The sequence below is a fragment of the Propithecus coquereli genome, unplaced genomic scaffold, assembly GCF_000956105.1.
Source record: "Propithecus coquereli isolate 6110/MARCELLA unplaced genomic scaffold, Pcoq_1.0 Scaffold142, whole genome shotgun sequence".
Lineage (NCBI taxonomy): Eukaryota > Metazoa > Chordata > Mammalia > Primates > Indriidae > Propithecus > Propithecus coquereli.
Window position 1 is genome coordinate 3602218 of NW_012138525.1, and position 13851 is coordinate 3616068.

At 56.4% G+C, this 13851-nt stretch overlaps 1 protein-coding gene across 1 annotated transcript in view; it reads right to left on the minus strand.

Moving 5' to 3' along the window:
- Window positions 1-453: 453 nt before the first annotated feature.
- The window catches only part of PRRX2 (paired related homeobox 2), a 47638-nt gene continuing 34240 nt past the window's right edge, over window positions 454-13851 (minus strand). Inside the window, exons 2-4 of the mRNA XM_012639693.1 lie at window positions 2594-2781; window positions 1739-1917; window positions 454-905 (exon numbers count right to left, since the gene is read on the minus strand). Coding sequence (XP_012495147.1) covers window positions 770-905; window positions 1739-1917; window positions 2594-2781 — 503 coding nt within the window. The 3' untranslated portion in view covers window positions 454-769. The remainder of the gene's footprint in view (window positions 906-1738; window positions 1918-2593; window positions 2782-13851) is intronic.

Consider the following 13851-nt stretch of genomic DNA (forward strand, 5'->3'; position numbering starts at 1 on the left):
TCGAATGCCTAGAGGGGTCCCAGGCCTTCTGTGTGCCTGGAAGCAAGGTATTTAGTTCCCTGGCATCTGCCCCACATGCCCTCTGGCCAGTCCAGGAACCCACGGCCACCCATCCTGCCACCCCAGCAGGGCAGGGGAGATGCTTCCTGTCCAGGCTCACACAGCAAAGCTCCTCCCAAACACCTGGGTGTCTCCCCAGGGCTCAAGATAGAAGATGGGGTCTAGGGCAGGTTTCTGTCCTCCCAGCCCAGTCCCCTCCCCCTGGGGCCCTGCAGGGTGACAGGGGACTTCCTTCCGGAGACCGGTGCAGACAGGTGGGCAGCAGGCCCTGCGTGGCTGCGGTTCTGAGCCGGGTCCACGATGGGTGCAGGGCAGAGAGGGGTCCCGGAAGTCCAGCCCCGTGGGGGCCCGGCTCCATCTCAGCTGCCCTTACTCACCCTCCCACAACCTTTGGGGGCTTAAAAAATGGTTTTATTTCTTAAAGACAAAAAGCTTTTTGGTTTTAATACACGAAGAAAATGAGGTCCTTAGCAGGCGCCTGCTCCACCATCCGGCCCAGCCCCTCCGAGGGTCGTGGGCTACAGTCCCTGGTGGCTGTGGACAGAGTGGCTGTGCCGGGCTGGGGGCGCCTCAGCAGCCCCTCGGGCTCAAGAGTCTGGGCTGCAGACAGGGGCCAGAGAGCCCAACCAGGAGAAGGTCACCTCCTGGGCATCTGCCCTCTTTTCTGCTGACATCAGACCAGGGAGGTGGCTGGCCGGTGGGCTGGCCATCAGTTCACGGTGGGCACCTGGCTGTGGTGCAGGCTGAACTCCTTGGCCTTGAGACGGAGGCTGGCAATGCTGTTGGCCATGTTGACTCCCGGAGTCGCCGGGCCTGAGCCCCCAGGGCTGTACGGCGGCACTGTGCTGGGGGCGACAGGAGACACAAGGACACATGGACGTGCGAGCCTGCTGCCTGGAGCCAGCTGCTTCTGGCTGACCGTCCTTGACCCCAGCCTCTGGTCCTACTGCCTCCCCTCCTTGCTCTCCTGGGAAGGCTTTACCTGGGGCTGGGGCTAGGCTGGGGCTGCAGGATTTGGGGAGGAGTCAGAAGCACCTAGGGTTGGTGCTCGGACAAAGGAGCCTCCCATGGTACCAGGGCTCCCGCAGAGCCACTCACATAGACTAAAGGGCAGATGGCACCCTCGGAGTTGTGGGGTATGGTGGCCCAACCCCCTAGCTCCTCCTAACTCTTCCTTCCTGCTGGGTCACGTCAGAGCCTTTCTCCAGCTTTGACCCAGACGAAACTGCCCCAGAACCTGGCTCTGGACTCCAGTGAGGCCCAGGGGACAGGGAGGCCATTCCCGAAGGCTTCACACCCTGTTTCTCTCCTGGGGGGTGGACACAGGGTGCTGGGGTTCCGGTGTGCCTAGGGCTCTTCCTGCAGTTTTTCAACTTCCTCAGGGTGATGCCTGTACACTGTGCCCACTCCATGTATTCATGCACACACACACACTCACATGCATGTGGACACACATGCATGTGCTCACAGTCATGTGTCCACATTTAAGAAGGGACACACACTCACATGCACATGCTCGTGAACATACACTCGTGGGCACACGCACCCAAACACTACTTGGTGGACCCCCTAGACAGCATCCAGGCTCCTCTCAGACCCTCAGAGGAGTCTGGGCCCTAACAGACCCCATGGGATCCCTGGCTGCCCCCTCTTGACCTGAAAAGGTTCCTGCTCTCACCTGTAGGGGGACGAGGCTGTCCACGAGAGATAATCTGGACTCAGGGCGGTGGGCCGGGGAGCCACGGGCTGCTCGATGGCGGCCTCCTGGCTGTAGGACTTGAGCAGCGAGGCGGAGCGGTTGGCCAGCAGGGCCCGTTCATTCCGGCGGAACTTGGCACGGCGGTTCTGAAACCAGACCTGGGGGCAAGAGGGCATGGTGAGCAGGGGCATCAGACGTGGAGGAGACCCAAGTCCTTTTGGACCTGGGTGTGTGCCTGCTCTGTCCCCAGCCTGGGCTGGCAGCTTCATCTCTCTGAACCTCAGTTTCCTCATCTGCAAAATGAGGGCGACAGAAGGTGCCGGTTGCCAGGTGAGTGTGTGTTGGAGAACGGGCACACGCAGGAATGAACCAGTGAGCATGACCCAGAGCTGGCACGCAGTACGTGCTGAGAACTTTTAAAGGACTTATTTATCAAAACCCTTTGTGCCAGGCACTGTTCTAGGCACTTTACAAAAATATTAACTTTACCCTATAAAACAGACCCACGTGTGGCCAGGTGCGGCGGCTCGCACCTGTAATCCCAGCTCTTTAGAAGGCCGAGGTGGGAGGCCCGAGCCTGGGCGACAGAGAGACATCTTGTCTCTCTCAAAAGAAAAACAGACCTACGTGATCCACATTTTACAGGGAGGCACCTGCGGCATAGAGAAGTTAAGTAACTCGCTCAAGGTCACACAGCTAGAAAGCGGGACCCGGCCCTCCCAGCCTCAGACGCTCCTGCTCTTAAACGCCCCACCCAAGCAAGTGCACAACCCCGGGACGGTGGCTGCCGCTCCCGGGGCCGCTCCCACGGGTGGCCCGGGACGGAGCGCTCACCTGGACGCGCGCCTCGCTGAGGTTGACGCGCCGGGCGAGCTCCTCGCGCACGAAGGCGTCGGGGTAGTGCGTGCGCTCGAACACGCGCTCCAGCGCCTGCAGCTGGCTGCTGTTGAACGTGGTGCGGTTCCGCCGCTGCTTCTTCTTCCGCTTAGCGGCACCGCCGCGCCCGGGGCTGGGACACTCACCTGCAGGGGGGCGAGAGGGTCAGCGCACCGTGCCTGCAGCGCCCGCAGCCCGGCCCGGCTACGCCTGCGCCCTGGTGCCAACACGCTCGCGATGCAGCCACCAGCTCGGCAGTTTGCTCAGCGGGCTTTACTTGTGTCTGTCTCCCTCTGCACACAGATGGTCTAGACCTAAGAGCAGGAACACCGCTCTTTAACCCGCTCCCTCATTCATTCCTTTGTTCACCCATCCACTCGTTCAGTCTTCAAGATGTATTTACTGAGCACCTACTATGTGGCAGGCACAATGCTGGACCCTGGGGATAGAATGGTGAACAAAAGCAGCCAGACCCTTGTCCTGTGGGGCCCACAGTCTGAACAAACAGAGACAGGGGCTATGGTGAGAGCCCAGGGGACAGGCACCCCACTCCATCAGGGACAACCGACTTGGTCAGGAGGGCCCAGGAGACATCTGTGTCCCCAGCGGCCAGCCCAGGCTCCGAGGCATGGCAAGCCCTCCATCAACATGTGTTGTTGAACTGCAGTAATAATATATAATAAGGGCAGTAGGAGTCAAGGTTCTGAGGACCCACAGATCTCAGGATGCTCACAGGAACCCTAAACACAGATGCTGTGATCCTCATCACTCCCAAGTTACAGAAGGGGGAGGGAAGATTCAGAGAGGCCAAGGTCTCAGCCCAAGTTCAAGGTGCCAGTGAAGTCACTGGTGGAGGATGGCCTTGAGCCCCCCAGTCTGGCACCAGACCAAACCAGGCAGCTGTTGAAAGCAGCCTTCCAGAGGCCCCACGCTGCAAGGGGCTTCTTCTAGCATCCTCAGCGCCTGTGAAACCAGGAGCTGTGCTGGGGGTGGGGAGAGAATCGGATGAATTCGTCAGCAGGGGAGGCAGCCCCTGAATGGGACTACGCAGTGCCACGGGGCAAGGTGTGGGCCAGGGCTCCAGAGGATGCTCAGCCCTGTGGGCAACAAGGAGACAGTTGGGGGAGGCCCCCAAGAGAGGTGGCACTTGCACTGCGTTTGAAGGATGTGCAGGAGTTCTCCAGTCAGCCCGGGGGAGGGAGGGCAGACATCCCAGGCAAGGCCCAAGAGGATGAGGTGGAAACGGCCGGGTGGTGGGTCCCAGCAGGGGACTTGGCCAAGGGTCAGAGCTGGCCTGGGGGTGGGGGGTGTCCAGCTACTCTTTCCACATTTAAATTTCATCCAGGGGCAAAACCACCTACCCTTCATCCCCCAGGGCCCAGCCATTGCCCGCTCCTCCAGGGAGTCCTCCCTGAGCACCTGTGTCCCTGTGGACCCCCCCTTGGCTCAGCTGTGCCCACCTGGCATTTAGAACTAATGCTGCCCAGTTCCACACTTCCCTGGGTATATAATTTTTTAATTGAAAATGTATATTTTAATAACAAACTAATATCACTGTCACAGTAAGAGATTCAAACAACACAGAAGGGTACAAAGTAAATACTCTCCTCTCCCTGCCCCTCCCCATAGTTTACAAGATTACGAATAGAAACGTACAACATTTGCAAGCATGAGGTCATGCTGCACACACTGGTGCTTCAACTGGCCTGTTTATTTAATAACATTCTCGGTCCCTTCCCATCTCAGCACAGCAAACATAACCCTCTCTCCTAGGGCTGTTTTCCCCAAATGTATTTTCCCTCTTGTTTCCTTCCCTCCACCTGTAGGAACCATTTTTTAAATTAGTTTTTGCTTTCTCTCTCCAGCACTGCTCTTTGCAAATATAATAAAATATGTGTCATATTTTCTCCCCCTCTTCTATCAGAAGAAAGCAGAGCATGTACCATTCTCCTCTTCCCCCAGTAAACAGTATATCCCGATTCCTCACGTCCCTTTTCCCGGCTGCATAGTGCTCCACCCGAGACTCCCGTTTATTCATCGTGCAAACATCATCTTCTATTTTTTGCCAATGCATGTTTGGGGCAGATTCCTAGAAGTGGAATTTCTGGGCCAATCAGTACATGCTAGATGTGGCCAAATTCCCCATAAAGCTTGTACTATTCTCCATTCCCACCAGCGGTGTATGGGCATGTTTTGCCCACAGTTGGGCACATCATCAATCTTGTGGATTTTAGTCCATACCTTGTATTTTTGTTTCCCTGGTTACACATTCCCTTTTTACATCCCATGCACAGTGTTGGGCAATTGTTCAGTTAACTGTTACGGAGCTTCTAGAACGTGCGGGGCCCAGTAGGCCCAGCAATGGATACCATTCAATCCCTGCTTTTATTTTATTTTTTAAGTTACGTATACTTGATGTACTAAATCCCTGCTTTTCTCAAAGAGACATTGTCACCCAGGCTGAGTGAGGTGCAACAATCACAGCTCACTGTAACCTTGAGCAAGTGGGCTCGAGTGATACTCCCGCCTCAGCCTCCCCAGTAGCTGGGACTACAGCTATGCACCACCATGCCCAGCTAACTTGCTTTTTAATTTTGTAGAAACAGCTGGGGTGTGTGTGGAGGGGTTTGTCTCACTACGTTGCCCAGGCTGGTCTTGAACTTCTGGCCTTAAGCGATCCTCCTGCCCCTGCCCCAGAGAGTGCTGGGATTAGAGGCGCAAAGCCTGGTCTGACCCCCTGCTTTTAAACAGCTCCCAGGATAGCAGGGTTTACTGATGCTTAAGTAACCAACTGGTTTGATTGAAGGTTAAATGGTTCTGAGACTGGTAAATGATCGTGCACATGGGTGGGGACAGCAGCAGCAGGCAGGAGTCAGGGAGGGTGCCCAGGAAAGATGACCTTGAGTCTGAGTTTGGACCAGTGATTCTCAACTGAGGGCAGCTGTACCCCCGAAGACATCTGACGATGTCTGCAGACCATTTGGATTGTCAGGACGGGGGAGGCAGACGCTACCAGGATCTGCCGGTGGAGCCGGGATGCTGCCAGGGTCTCTTCACACAGGACGGGCCCGCAGCAAGGAATTATCTGTCCAAAATGTCAGTGGCTCTGAGGGTGAGAAGCTCTGGTCGAGAGGGGTGACTAGGAGTTTATGTTCAGTATTGTCCCCCTCGGGGGAAGAACTTGCAAATACGTGAGACAACGTGGGTGGGGTAGGCAGGGGCGGGAACCCGCCATGGGCCCCCCCCACCCCCACCGCCGTGAGCTGGCCCCGTTGCCTGGTCAGCTTCGCTCTTCACTCCTCACCCCTTTCCTCCTAGAAAAGGCAAAGATGAACGAGAATGCCTGGTGCCTGTGACTGCCTCTCTGTCCCCCACCCCCTTGGTGGAGAAGAAACCTTAAACTGAAGCAGGGGCCTCAGGCTGAACACCCAGTGGTGATCGATGAGAGCAGGGATGGAAGCTTCTGGAAAGCCAGCCATCGCAGGGCTGGCTTCCACCCCCCTTCATGCAATGCCGCTTGGGCACACACCCAATGCAGGAGGCATTTCAACCAAAAAAGGAGACTTTTGGGGAGGTTTCTGAGCAATGCAAAACTGGGGGTGTTTAAATGAAAACCGTTTTGCAGCCCTCGCCTTGCCGAGCGTCGCCGGAAGCAACTCCGCTCTTGCGCCAGTTAAGCCGTGTGGCGACCGGGAGCCAAAACCCTCACACAAAGGCATGTACCCCGACCCCAACCAGCCCCGAACCCAGCCCCAGCGCCAGCCGGTGTCCACACTGGGCCTTGGTCAGCGCTCCCCTGGGGTCACGACGAGGCAGCCGTGGTGGGATGCGCTTGCACTCAGCCGAAGGGGGCTGGAGCCAGGAGCGGCGCCAAGCGCTCCACACGCCTCCACCCGCCTCCACCCGGCGACTGCCCGCACCCACCCCAGGAGGCATCTCGCCATTTTACACACGGGGAAACTGAGGCCCCGACAGTCTTGCCCAAGGCCGTACAGCTGGGATCGCAATCTACGTCTGCCGGGAGGCTCGGCCAGTCAAGGCTGTGAGCCCGTCTCCGCGGGGGTCTCTTCCCTCATCCACCTCACTCGTAGGCCTGGTGACAGAGGGGGTCTGTCACTCGCTCAGTCCCAGCCCTCTGAGCCCACAGGTGGGGTCAAGGAGATGTCCTTAGGAGGGGCCTCCAGCCTCACATCACCTCACTGGTGCCGGTCTCCACCCCAGCCCGTGGGAAGTGTGCTGTCGGGTACCCCTTTGTTCTGAAGCAACCCCTCACCACTCGGAATGTTCGGGATAGCGGCTTGCTCCAGGACACACCAAGGGGCTGTGAGTTGCACTGAGCTGTGTTTAGCTCAGTGCCAAGAGCACAGTAATTGCTAGATAAATATCCACTCGCCTTAGCATCATTGCTTTCGTGCGACCAGCTTCGTACCTGAAGGCAAGGACCCTTCTCCCTGGTCCTTTAGTCCCCTGAGCCCTACCGTGGGCTGAGACGGAGGACAGCAGCTGAGGGGGAGAAGGACTCAGGCAGCATCTTCCAGGGGACCAGAACTTGAACCCACGGCTTTGACCTCAGCTGGGGGCTGCGCTGGCCTCTGCCTCCGAGCGGATGTGTCGAGTATCTGTTACCCCAAGTTCCTGAATCACCTCCTGAGAAATGTGTTGTGGTGGGCGTGTGTATTCCTCTGGGGACTCCAGGCTCGGGCTTCAAGCATTTAGAAAATAAATAAATACGCTCCGCGCCTCAGGCCATTGGCGCCGGGTCCTTGCCTTTGCACAGCGCCCTCGCCTCGGGCCAGCGGGCGCCGGGCCTGCGCCGTCCAAGCGAGCTCGCCCGAAGTTTCCTTTTGTTCAATAAAAGTTCTGCTTTTCTCTGAGATTGAAAACAAAGCTTGCAACTGCCTCCATCGACCTGGCTGTGCAGACACTATCGTGAGGGGCTGGGGCCAGGCAGAGAGAAACATTCGGATGGGGGAGGCTCGTTTCAAGCTCTCACCCTTAAAACCAAAATTACATCGTTCCCGATTACATTACAATGAAAAAATGACTGGTGCACAGTTTTCTGCCATTAAATTATTTCACACATACCATTTATTTGGCTGACTGCGGGCCAAAGACATTTAAAAACCCTGCTCGCAGCCAAGTGATCAAGTGTTCCTGACGCCCCTCCCCTGTGCCCACAGTTTTTCTTATTCTGTGTAATTTAAGGGTCTAAATAGTCTGGAGGGAATTAACTGCAAATTCTTCCTAAGACAAATAAACTCAGCCTCTTCGTTTCTGCCTTTCTCAAGCTGTTGAGAGACACTCTCTGTTTGTTTTTGCTTCAAATAGTCAGTTTACGCCTGACCCCGGGGCTGCGGCGAGCTCCAACCCAAATAAATAACTTTTATTAATTAACATTTATTCTGACCAAATAAGCAGCACCCCCCGCCCCCCATGTGATCTCTGCCAACACGATCGAAAAACAAACAACGGGTCCTTGGGACCTCGAGGTGGATTTAACAAATTAACACTGGGCCTTCGTCAGAGGAGCCTGGTTGCTGCAGAAATACTTACAGCTGGGAAGGGCCCGGCGGGAAGTGGAGGTGGGCTGGGAGGGAGGGTGGGGGGCTGCGGCTCGCCCCACCCAGGTCTGTTGGTAGAGATTTGGGTTCCTTTCGAGGGCCCCTGGGAGAAGGGCTCAGATGGGAAATCTGGAAACCACATCCTCAGCTGCCGCTGCATCCACGAGGACACAAGTGCCCTGGGAGGGAGGACCTCTTCCGGTAAGCAATGAGAGGCGGTGCAGCCTAGTGGTTATGGAGGAGGACGGTCCCAGGGCCTGGATTTCAGGTGGGTCCGGCTCATTAGCAGAGTGGCCGTGGGTGAACCTGTTAACAGCTCCCGGCCTCAGGAATCTCACCTGAAGAGCTGCCGCAGGTAACTCCTGTAACAATCCTACATGGACAGTTCCTGGTTGGATTTTACATACGACGAATCTGAGCCACAGAGCGTTCAGCAACATGCCAAAGCCACATGGCCAGCAAAGCCAGAGCTGGGATTTGAACTTGGAGACCAGCACATAGTCCAGGGTCTCAACCACCTCCCCATGTGGCTGCACGAGTCACCTTGGCACAGGCAGCCGGCCCCAAGAGCCGACCCCACCTCCCGGGTCCTCATGTGGTGGGACTCTGAGGGTCTCCCCAGGGACTTAAGGGCACGTGCAGAAACAAAGAGGAGGGGTGCTGGAGGCCACAGAAGCATTTCTGAGCTGGGGCATGCGCTGGAGTCCCTGTGAGGGAGGGGACATGGCCGGGCCCGGCACAGAGCTGGGCTCAGTGACGTTTCAAGGCAGGAGGGAAGGGAGGAGCAAGGAGAAGAGGAAACAAGGTCCCTGGAGAAGGTGCCTGGGCTTCCAGGGCATTCCAGCCACCCCCCCACCCCGCCCCCAGCCTGCCTTCCAAACAAGGGGCCCAAGAGCTGGTTCCGTCCCAGGCCATGCTAGCCTCAGCCTCAGACACTCAGGGACCAGGGATAAGGCACGCAGGGCCCACGTCCTCTGCTGAGATTTACGCAGGCAGACGTCCATCATCACGTCCCTGGAGGCCACTGCTGGCTGGGGTCACCCAGGCCACCCCAGAAGGTGGAGCCAGGGCTGGTGGCCTCGAGTGATCTCAGGGCTGCCCAGCTGCTGTCCCATGTTCACGACCTCCTTGGCATCAGTGCTCACATAGAACATGCCACACGCTCCCACTTGTGGACCCCTGCCTGAGCTTGCGACCTCTCCTGAGCTATGAATCTCTCCTCTCTCCCTCCCTAGCTCACCTTCAGGTCTCAGCAGAGATGCCACCTCCTCCAGGAAGCCATCCTGGACCCCTAGGATTAAGCTCCCAAAGACTCCTGCCCTTCTTCCATCGTAGCTCTGTCACACCGTAGGGTGAGTGTGGGTCACTGGTCCAGCAGGGACTTGAACTTACTGTTTTTTGTTTCCTTGGAACCCACCACAGGGCCTGGCACAGGTGAACTCTCCATAAATGCAGAGTGGTGAAAGAACGAATGAATGGGGGCATTGGCCGTGCGTGGGAAGGGGAAGCCTGCAGCCTGCCCTCCTGCCGGGCTCTAGGCTCCTCCTTAGGGAGCCATAAAGGGCTGGCCACTGCTGAGTCACGTCCTTAGGGCTCGAGGAAGGGGCTAGGGGCTGCGGGGGGAGGTGTAGGCCGGCTACCGCCAGCCACTGCCCTGCCACACTTTTAAGGATGTTTCACCTCATTAATTTTGAACAAAAACACAAAATGCCGACAAATTTTTATAGCCGCCAGCCGAGGGAAGGAGAAACACATCTCAGGAAGGAAGGCAAGCAGGGACAAGGCAGTGGGGCCCTCGGGGTCAAAGAGGTCCCCTGGGGGCCCCATCGCCCATCTCATGGCCTCACCAGGCCTTGACACAGCGTGTGAGAGCCCAGAGGCATGGGCCACCCCGGCCTGGGGGTCTGCCCTCCCCCACCCCCAGCCCAGAGGCTGGTGACCAGTGTGGCTACAAGGAGGCCTCGGCAGGCTCGGGAAGACCCTGGAGTTCACAGGCTGGGGGAGGCTTCCCGTGTCCCCTAGGAGCCTCACGTGGAGGCAGCTGCTGCACATCTGGGTCTCTCTGGGGTCTGGAGCCTCTCCCCTAAATGCATGACATGCTGCACACATTTCCTTGGGGCCACCAGACCCCAATACCCTCGTAGAGGGGCCAGTGTGACAACATGAGCTGCCCCTGGCAGGCAGCACAAGCTCCTTCCCACCTCAAGGCCTTTGTACACGCTGTCCCCTCTGCTGGAGCACTCCCCCCATCCCACTGCACCTCGGCCTGGCTACGCCCACCCAGCCTTTGTTCTCAGCCCCCAGACTAGGGCGGCCGCCTTGCTTAGGCTCTAGGGCCTCTCCCTCCCCCACGCCCTGCAATTACCCAAAACGGAAAGTCCTGCATTTTGGTTTCTGCCTCATGCCTGTGTACCCCATTCAACTCTAAGCTCCAGAAAGGACTGGATTTCCCTTGTCACTGCTGTGTCCCCAGGCCTGGGCAAGAGTTTGGTTCAAAAATACTTCTGAATGAATGATTAGGGAAATGAAGGAATAGCTCACGCCAGGGAAGGATGGGAAGTCGAGACCTCCAAAGCCAGTTCCCTTTGTCTTCGAAGGGCCAGACGGTGGTTTCTTACACGTGACAACAAAAGCACAAGCAACTAAAGAAAAAAAGGATAAATCGGACTTCATCAAAGTTAAACACTGTCATGAATACTATCGAGAAGCAAAAAGGCAGCCCACAGTCTAGGAGAAGTACCTGCGCACCCTGTACGTGGTAAGGGGCTGGTATCCAGAAGATACGAAGAATTCTTACAACTCAATAATAAAAAGGCAAATAACCCAGGTTAGAAATGAGAAAAGGATCTGAACAGACATTTCTTCAAAGAAAATACACAAATGACCCATAAGTACATGAAAAGATGCTCAACACCATTAGCATTAGGGAAACATAAACCCAAACCACAGTGAGACGCCACTTCGCACCCACGGGGTGGCCGGGATCAAAGGCAGGCGAACGCCACGTGTGGGTGACGACGTGGGGAAACTGGAACTCTCACACTGCTGAATGAACGCAAAACGGTGCAGCCGCTTTGGAAACAGCCCGGCGGCTCCTCACAAGGTCAAACACAGAGTCACCACGGGACAATTCCACTCCTGAGTACAGACACAAGAGAAATGAAAGTTGTCCACACAGCGTTCTGTACACAAATGTACATAGTAACATCAGTAATAACAGCCGGCAGGTGACAGCAACCCAAAGGCCCGGCCACTGCTAAACAGATAAATAATAAAATGTGGTCTCTCCGTACAGTGGGATATCATCGGGCAACAAAAAGAAATGAAGTGCTCGTGCATGCTACACTGAGGATTAACCTTGAGAACATTTTGCTGAGTGAAAGCAGCCAGCCAGAGAGGGCTGCATAGTGTATGATTTCATTTATATGAAATGCCCAAAATAGGCCAATCCACAGAGACAGAAAGTAGATCGGTGGCTGCCAGCGCTGAGGGGAGGGGGATTGGAGAGTGACAGCTAGAAGGTGCAGGGTTTCTCTTTGGGTGCGAAAATGTTCTAAAATCGACTGTGATGATGGTCGCCCAACTGGACAGACTAAAAATCACTGGACTGTACCTTTAAATGGGTGAATTGTATGTGAATGATGTCTCGATAACGTTATTTAAAAGAACACAGAGAAAAAAGGGGGACACAGAGAAACACTGGGATGGGCAGAGAGCAGCCAGCACAGGAGACCCCCAAATCCCTCCTGCTCAAACTGCTGCGGGGAGAGGGTGGCAGGGAGTGCGGGGGGAAGCCGGCCAGGCGCAGACCCCGGCCCAGCCTAGCCGGGAGGCCCCAGGCCAGCTCTGGGTCAGGGTCTTTGGGGAAACCTCAGTAGGAGTGTGGTTCTCACACAGAATGTCCCCACGTGGCACTGCCACAGCCAGAGGTGGGGACAGGCCAGGCCCAAGGTCCTTCGGAGGCCCAGGAGCCTTGAGAGATGGGGTATTTGGGCCCGGGGGGAGCAGGGACAAGGCAGCCAGGCAGAGAACACTTGCTCCTGATCTCAGACACATCAAGGGGCCAGGAGGGGAGAGGCTGCTACAGCCGACCGCCTCGGAGGCTCTGGCTCCCGGCGTGGCATAGTGGCAGCCTCCCCTGGAGCCCCCAGTGCACCAGGAGCCAGGGTTCAAAGTTCCAGGTGCCTCTGGTCACATTTGTGTTCAGCCCAGTCTCCTCTACTCCTGAGACCCCCAACACCAAGCTCCAGAGAGCAGGGGGTGTACCTGCTGGAGTAGGGGCACAGGGGTGGGTAAGAGTCAGGGGCTCGGTCTTCCAAGGGGAAAAGGAGCAGCCCACTGCTCAAAATTTGGTCTAAGAAGGGGGTTAGTGGCTGTCCCGTCTGGTTTTAATCTAAAGTTGATGGCTAAATGCCAAATTTATTGTAAAGCCTACATTTTAATAAGGGGCTGGTATCTGGAGGAAAACTGCCCTCATTAACCATTTTCAGACCAGGGTGAAGTTTTCTGCTAAGGACCCAGTGTGGCTTCTTCTCTGCCATTTAAGAGCACCTGGTCCCCACAAAGCCTGCAGCCAGCTAAGAAGTCGGGGCAAGGGCTGAGGGCCGGGCACAGAGACGTTTTGAAACAGACCTGCAAACAGCTCTGGGGTCTCAAACCTGTTATTCTTGCCCTCTCAAGGACTCAGAGTCTCAGGGGGCCTTAGAGGGCATCTGTCAAAGCCCCTTGTTTTGCAGATGGGAGAGGGGGCAGTGACTTAGCCATGGGCTCGCAGCAAGGCAGTGGGACCCCAAGTTCTATCCACTGAGGTCTGATGCCTGAGGACACACACTTTGCCCTTTCTGCCCCCATTTCTGTTCCTGGGCTTCCTGGGAGGATCCGGGAGAGAGTATCCTGACCCAGCAATTGGGCTGGGGGGCAGCCAGCAGTGCACCCAGACAGCACAGGCCTGCCTCCCCCGAGCATCTGAGAATGGGAAAAATTGCTCCCTAAGTGTGCTTAGTCAAGGGATTTCCCCTCTTGGGTCCTCAGTTTCACCATCTGTACACTGGGACAAGGACAGCCGCTATAACCTCGCTCTCAGGAGGCTCAGCGAGGATGGGACAGCCCAGTGCTGTCCTAAGAACATGTAAACACAGTGGTGCTTCAAAGATGACTGTCGTCTCCACCGTTCTCTGTCCCAAATGAAACCTGGCCCTGGCTCTTTGGTTCTTCTCGTGTCAATCACGAGCTCCTTGAGGACTTGGAAGAACTCTGTGGACCGTTCCCCAGAAAAACACAAGTGCACACAAAAGCTCATATGTGACTTTGAATCTTGTCCACAGACCCCACCCTAAAGACTCAGCCTGATGGAAAATCAGTTCTTTTGCCCCAGAAGAACCAGCCCTTCTGCCCCTGCCCGTCTTGGGGTCCCCGGCCAGCCCTAGACGAGAGCAGCCCAGACAGAGGCAGGGCCCAGAGTTCCCTCCCCCGAGGTTGGCAGGACCTGCAGAGACGACCAGGCTCTGGGCGCTGCTGTTCCCGGAGAGGCTGCACTTTAAAGCCCCACTGGAGCTTTTCATGACCCATTTGTGAGTTCTGGGCATGCTGGAAAATGTGTCTCAGCTCGCTGGGTGAAGCTCCAAGGGCGGTCTTGAGTGTTTCTGCGACGCCCCG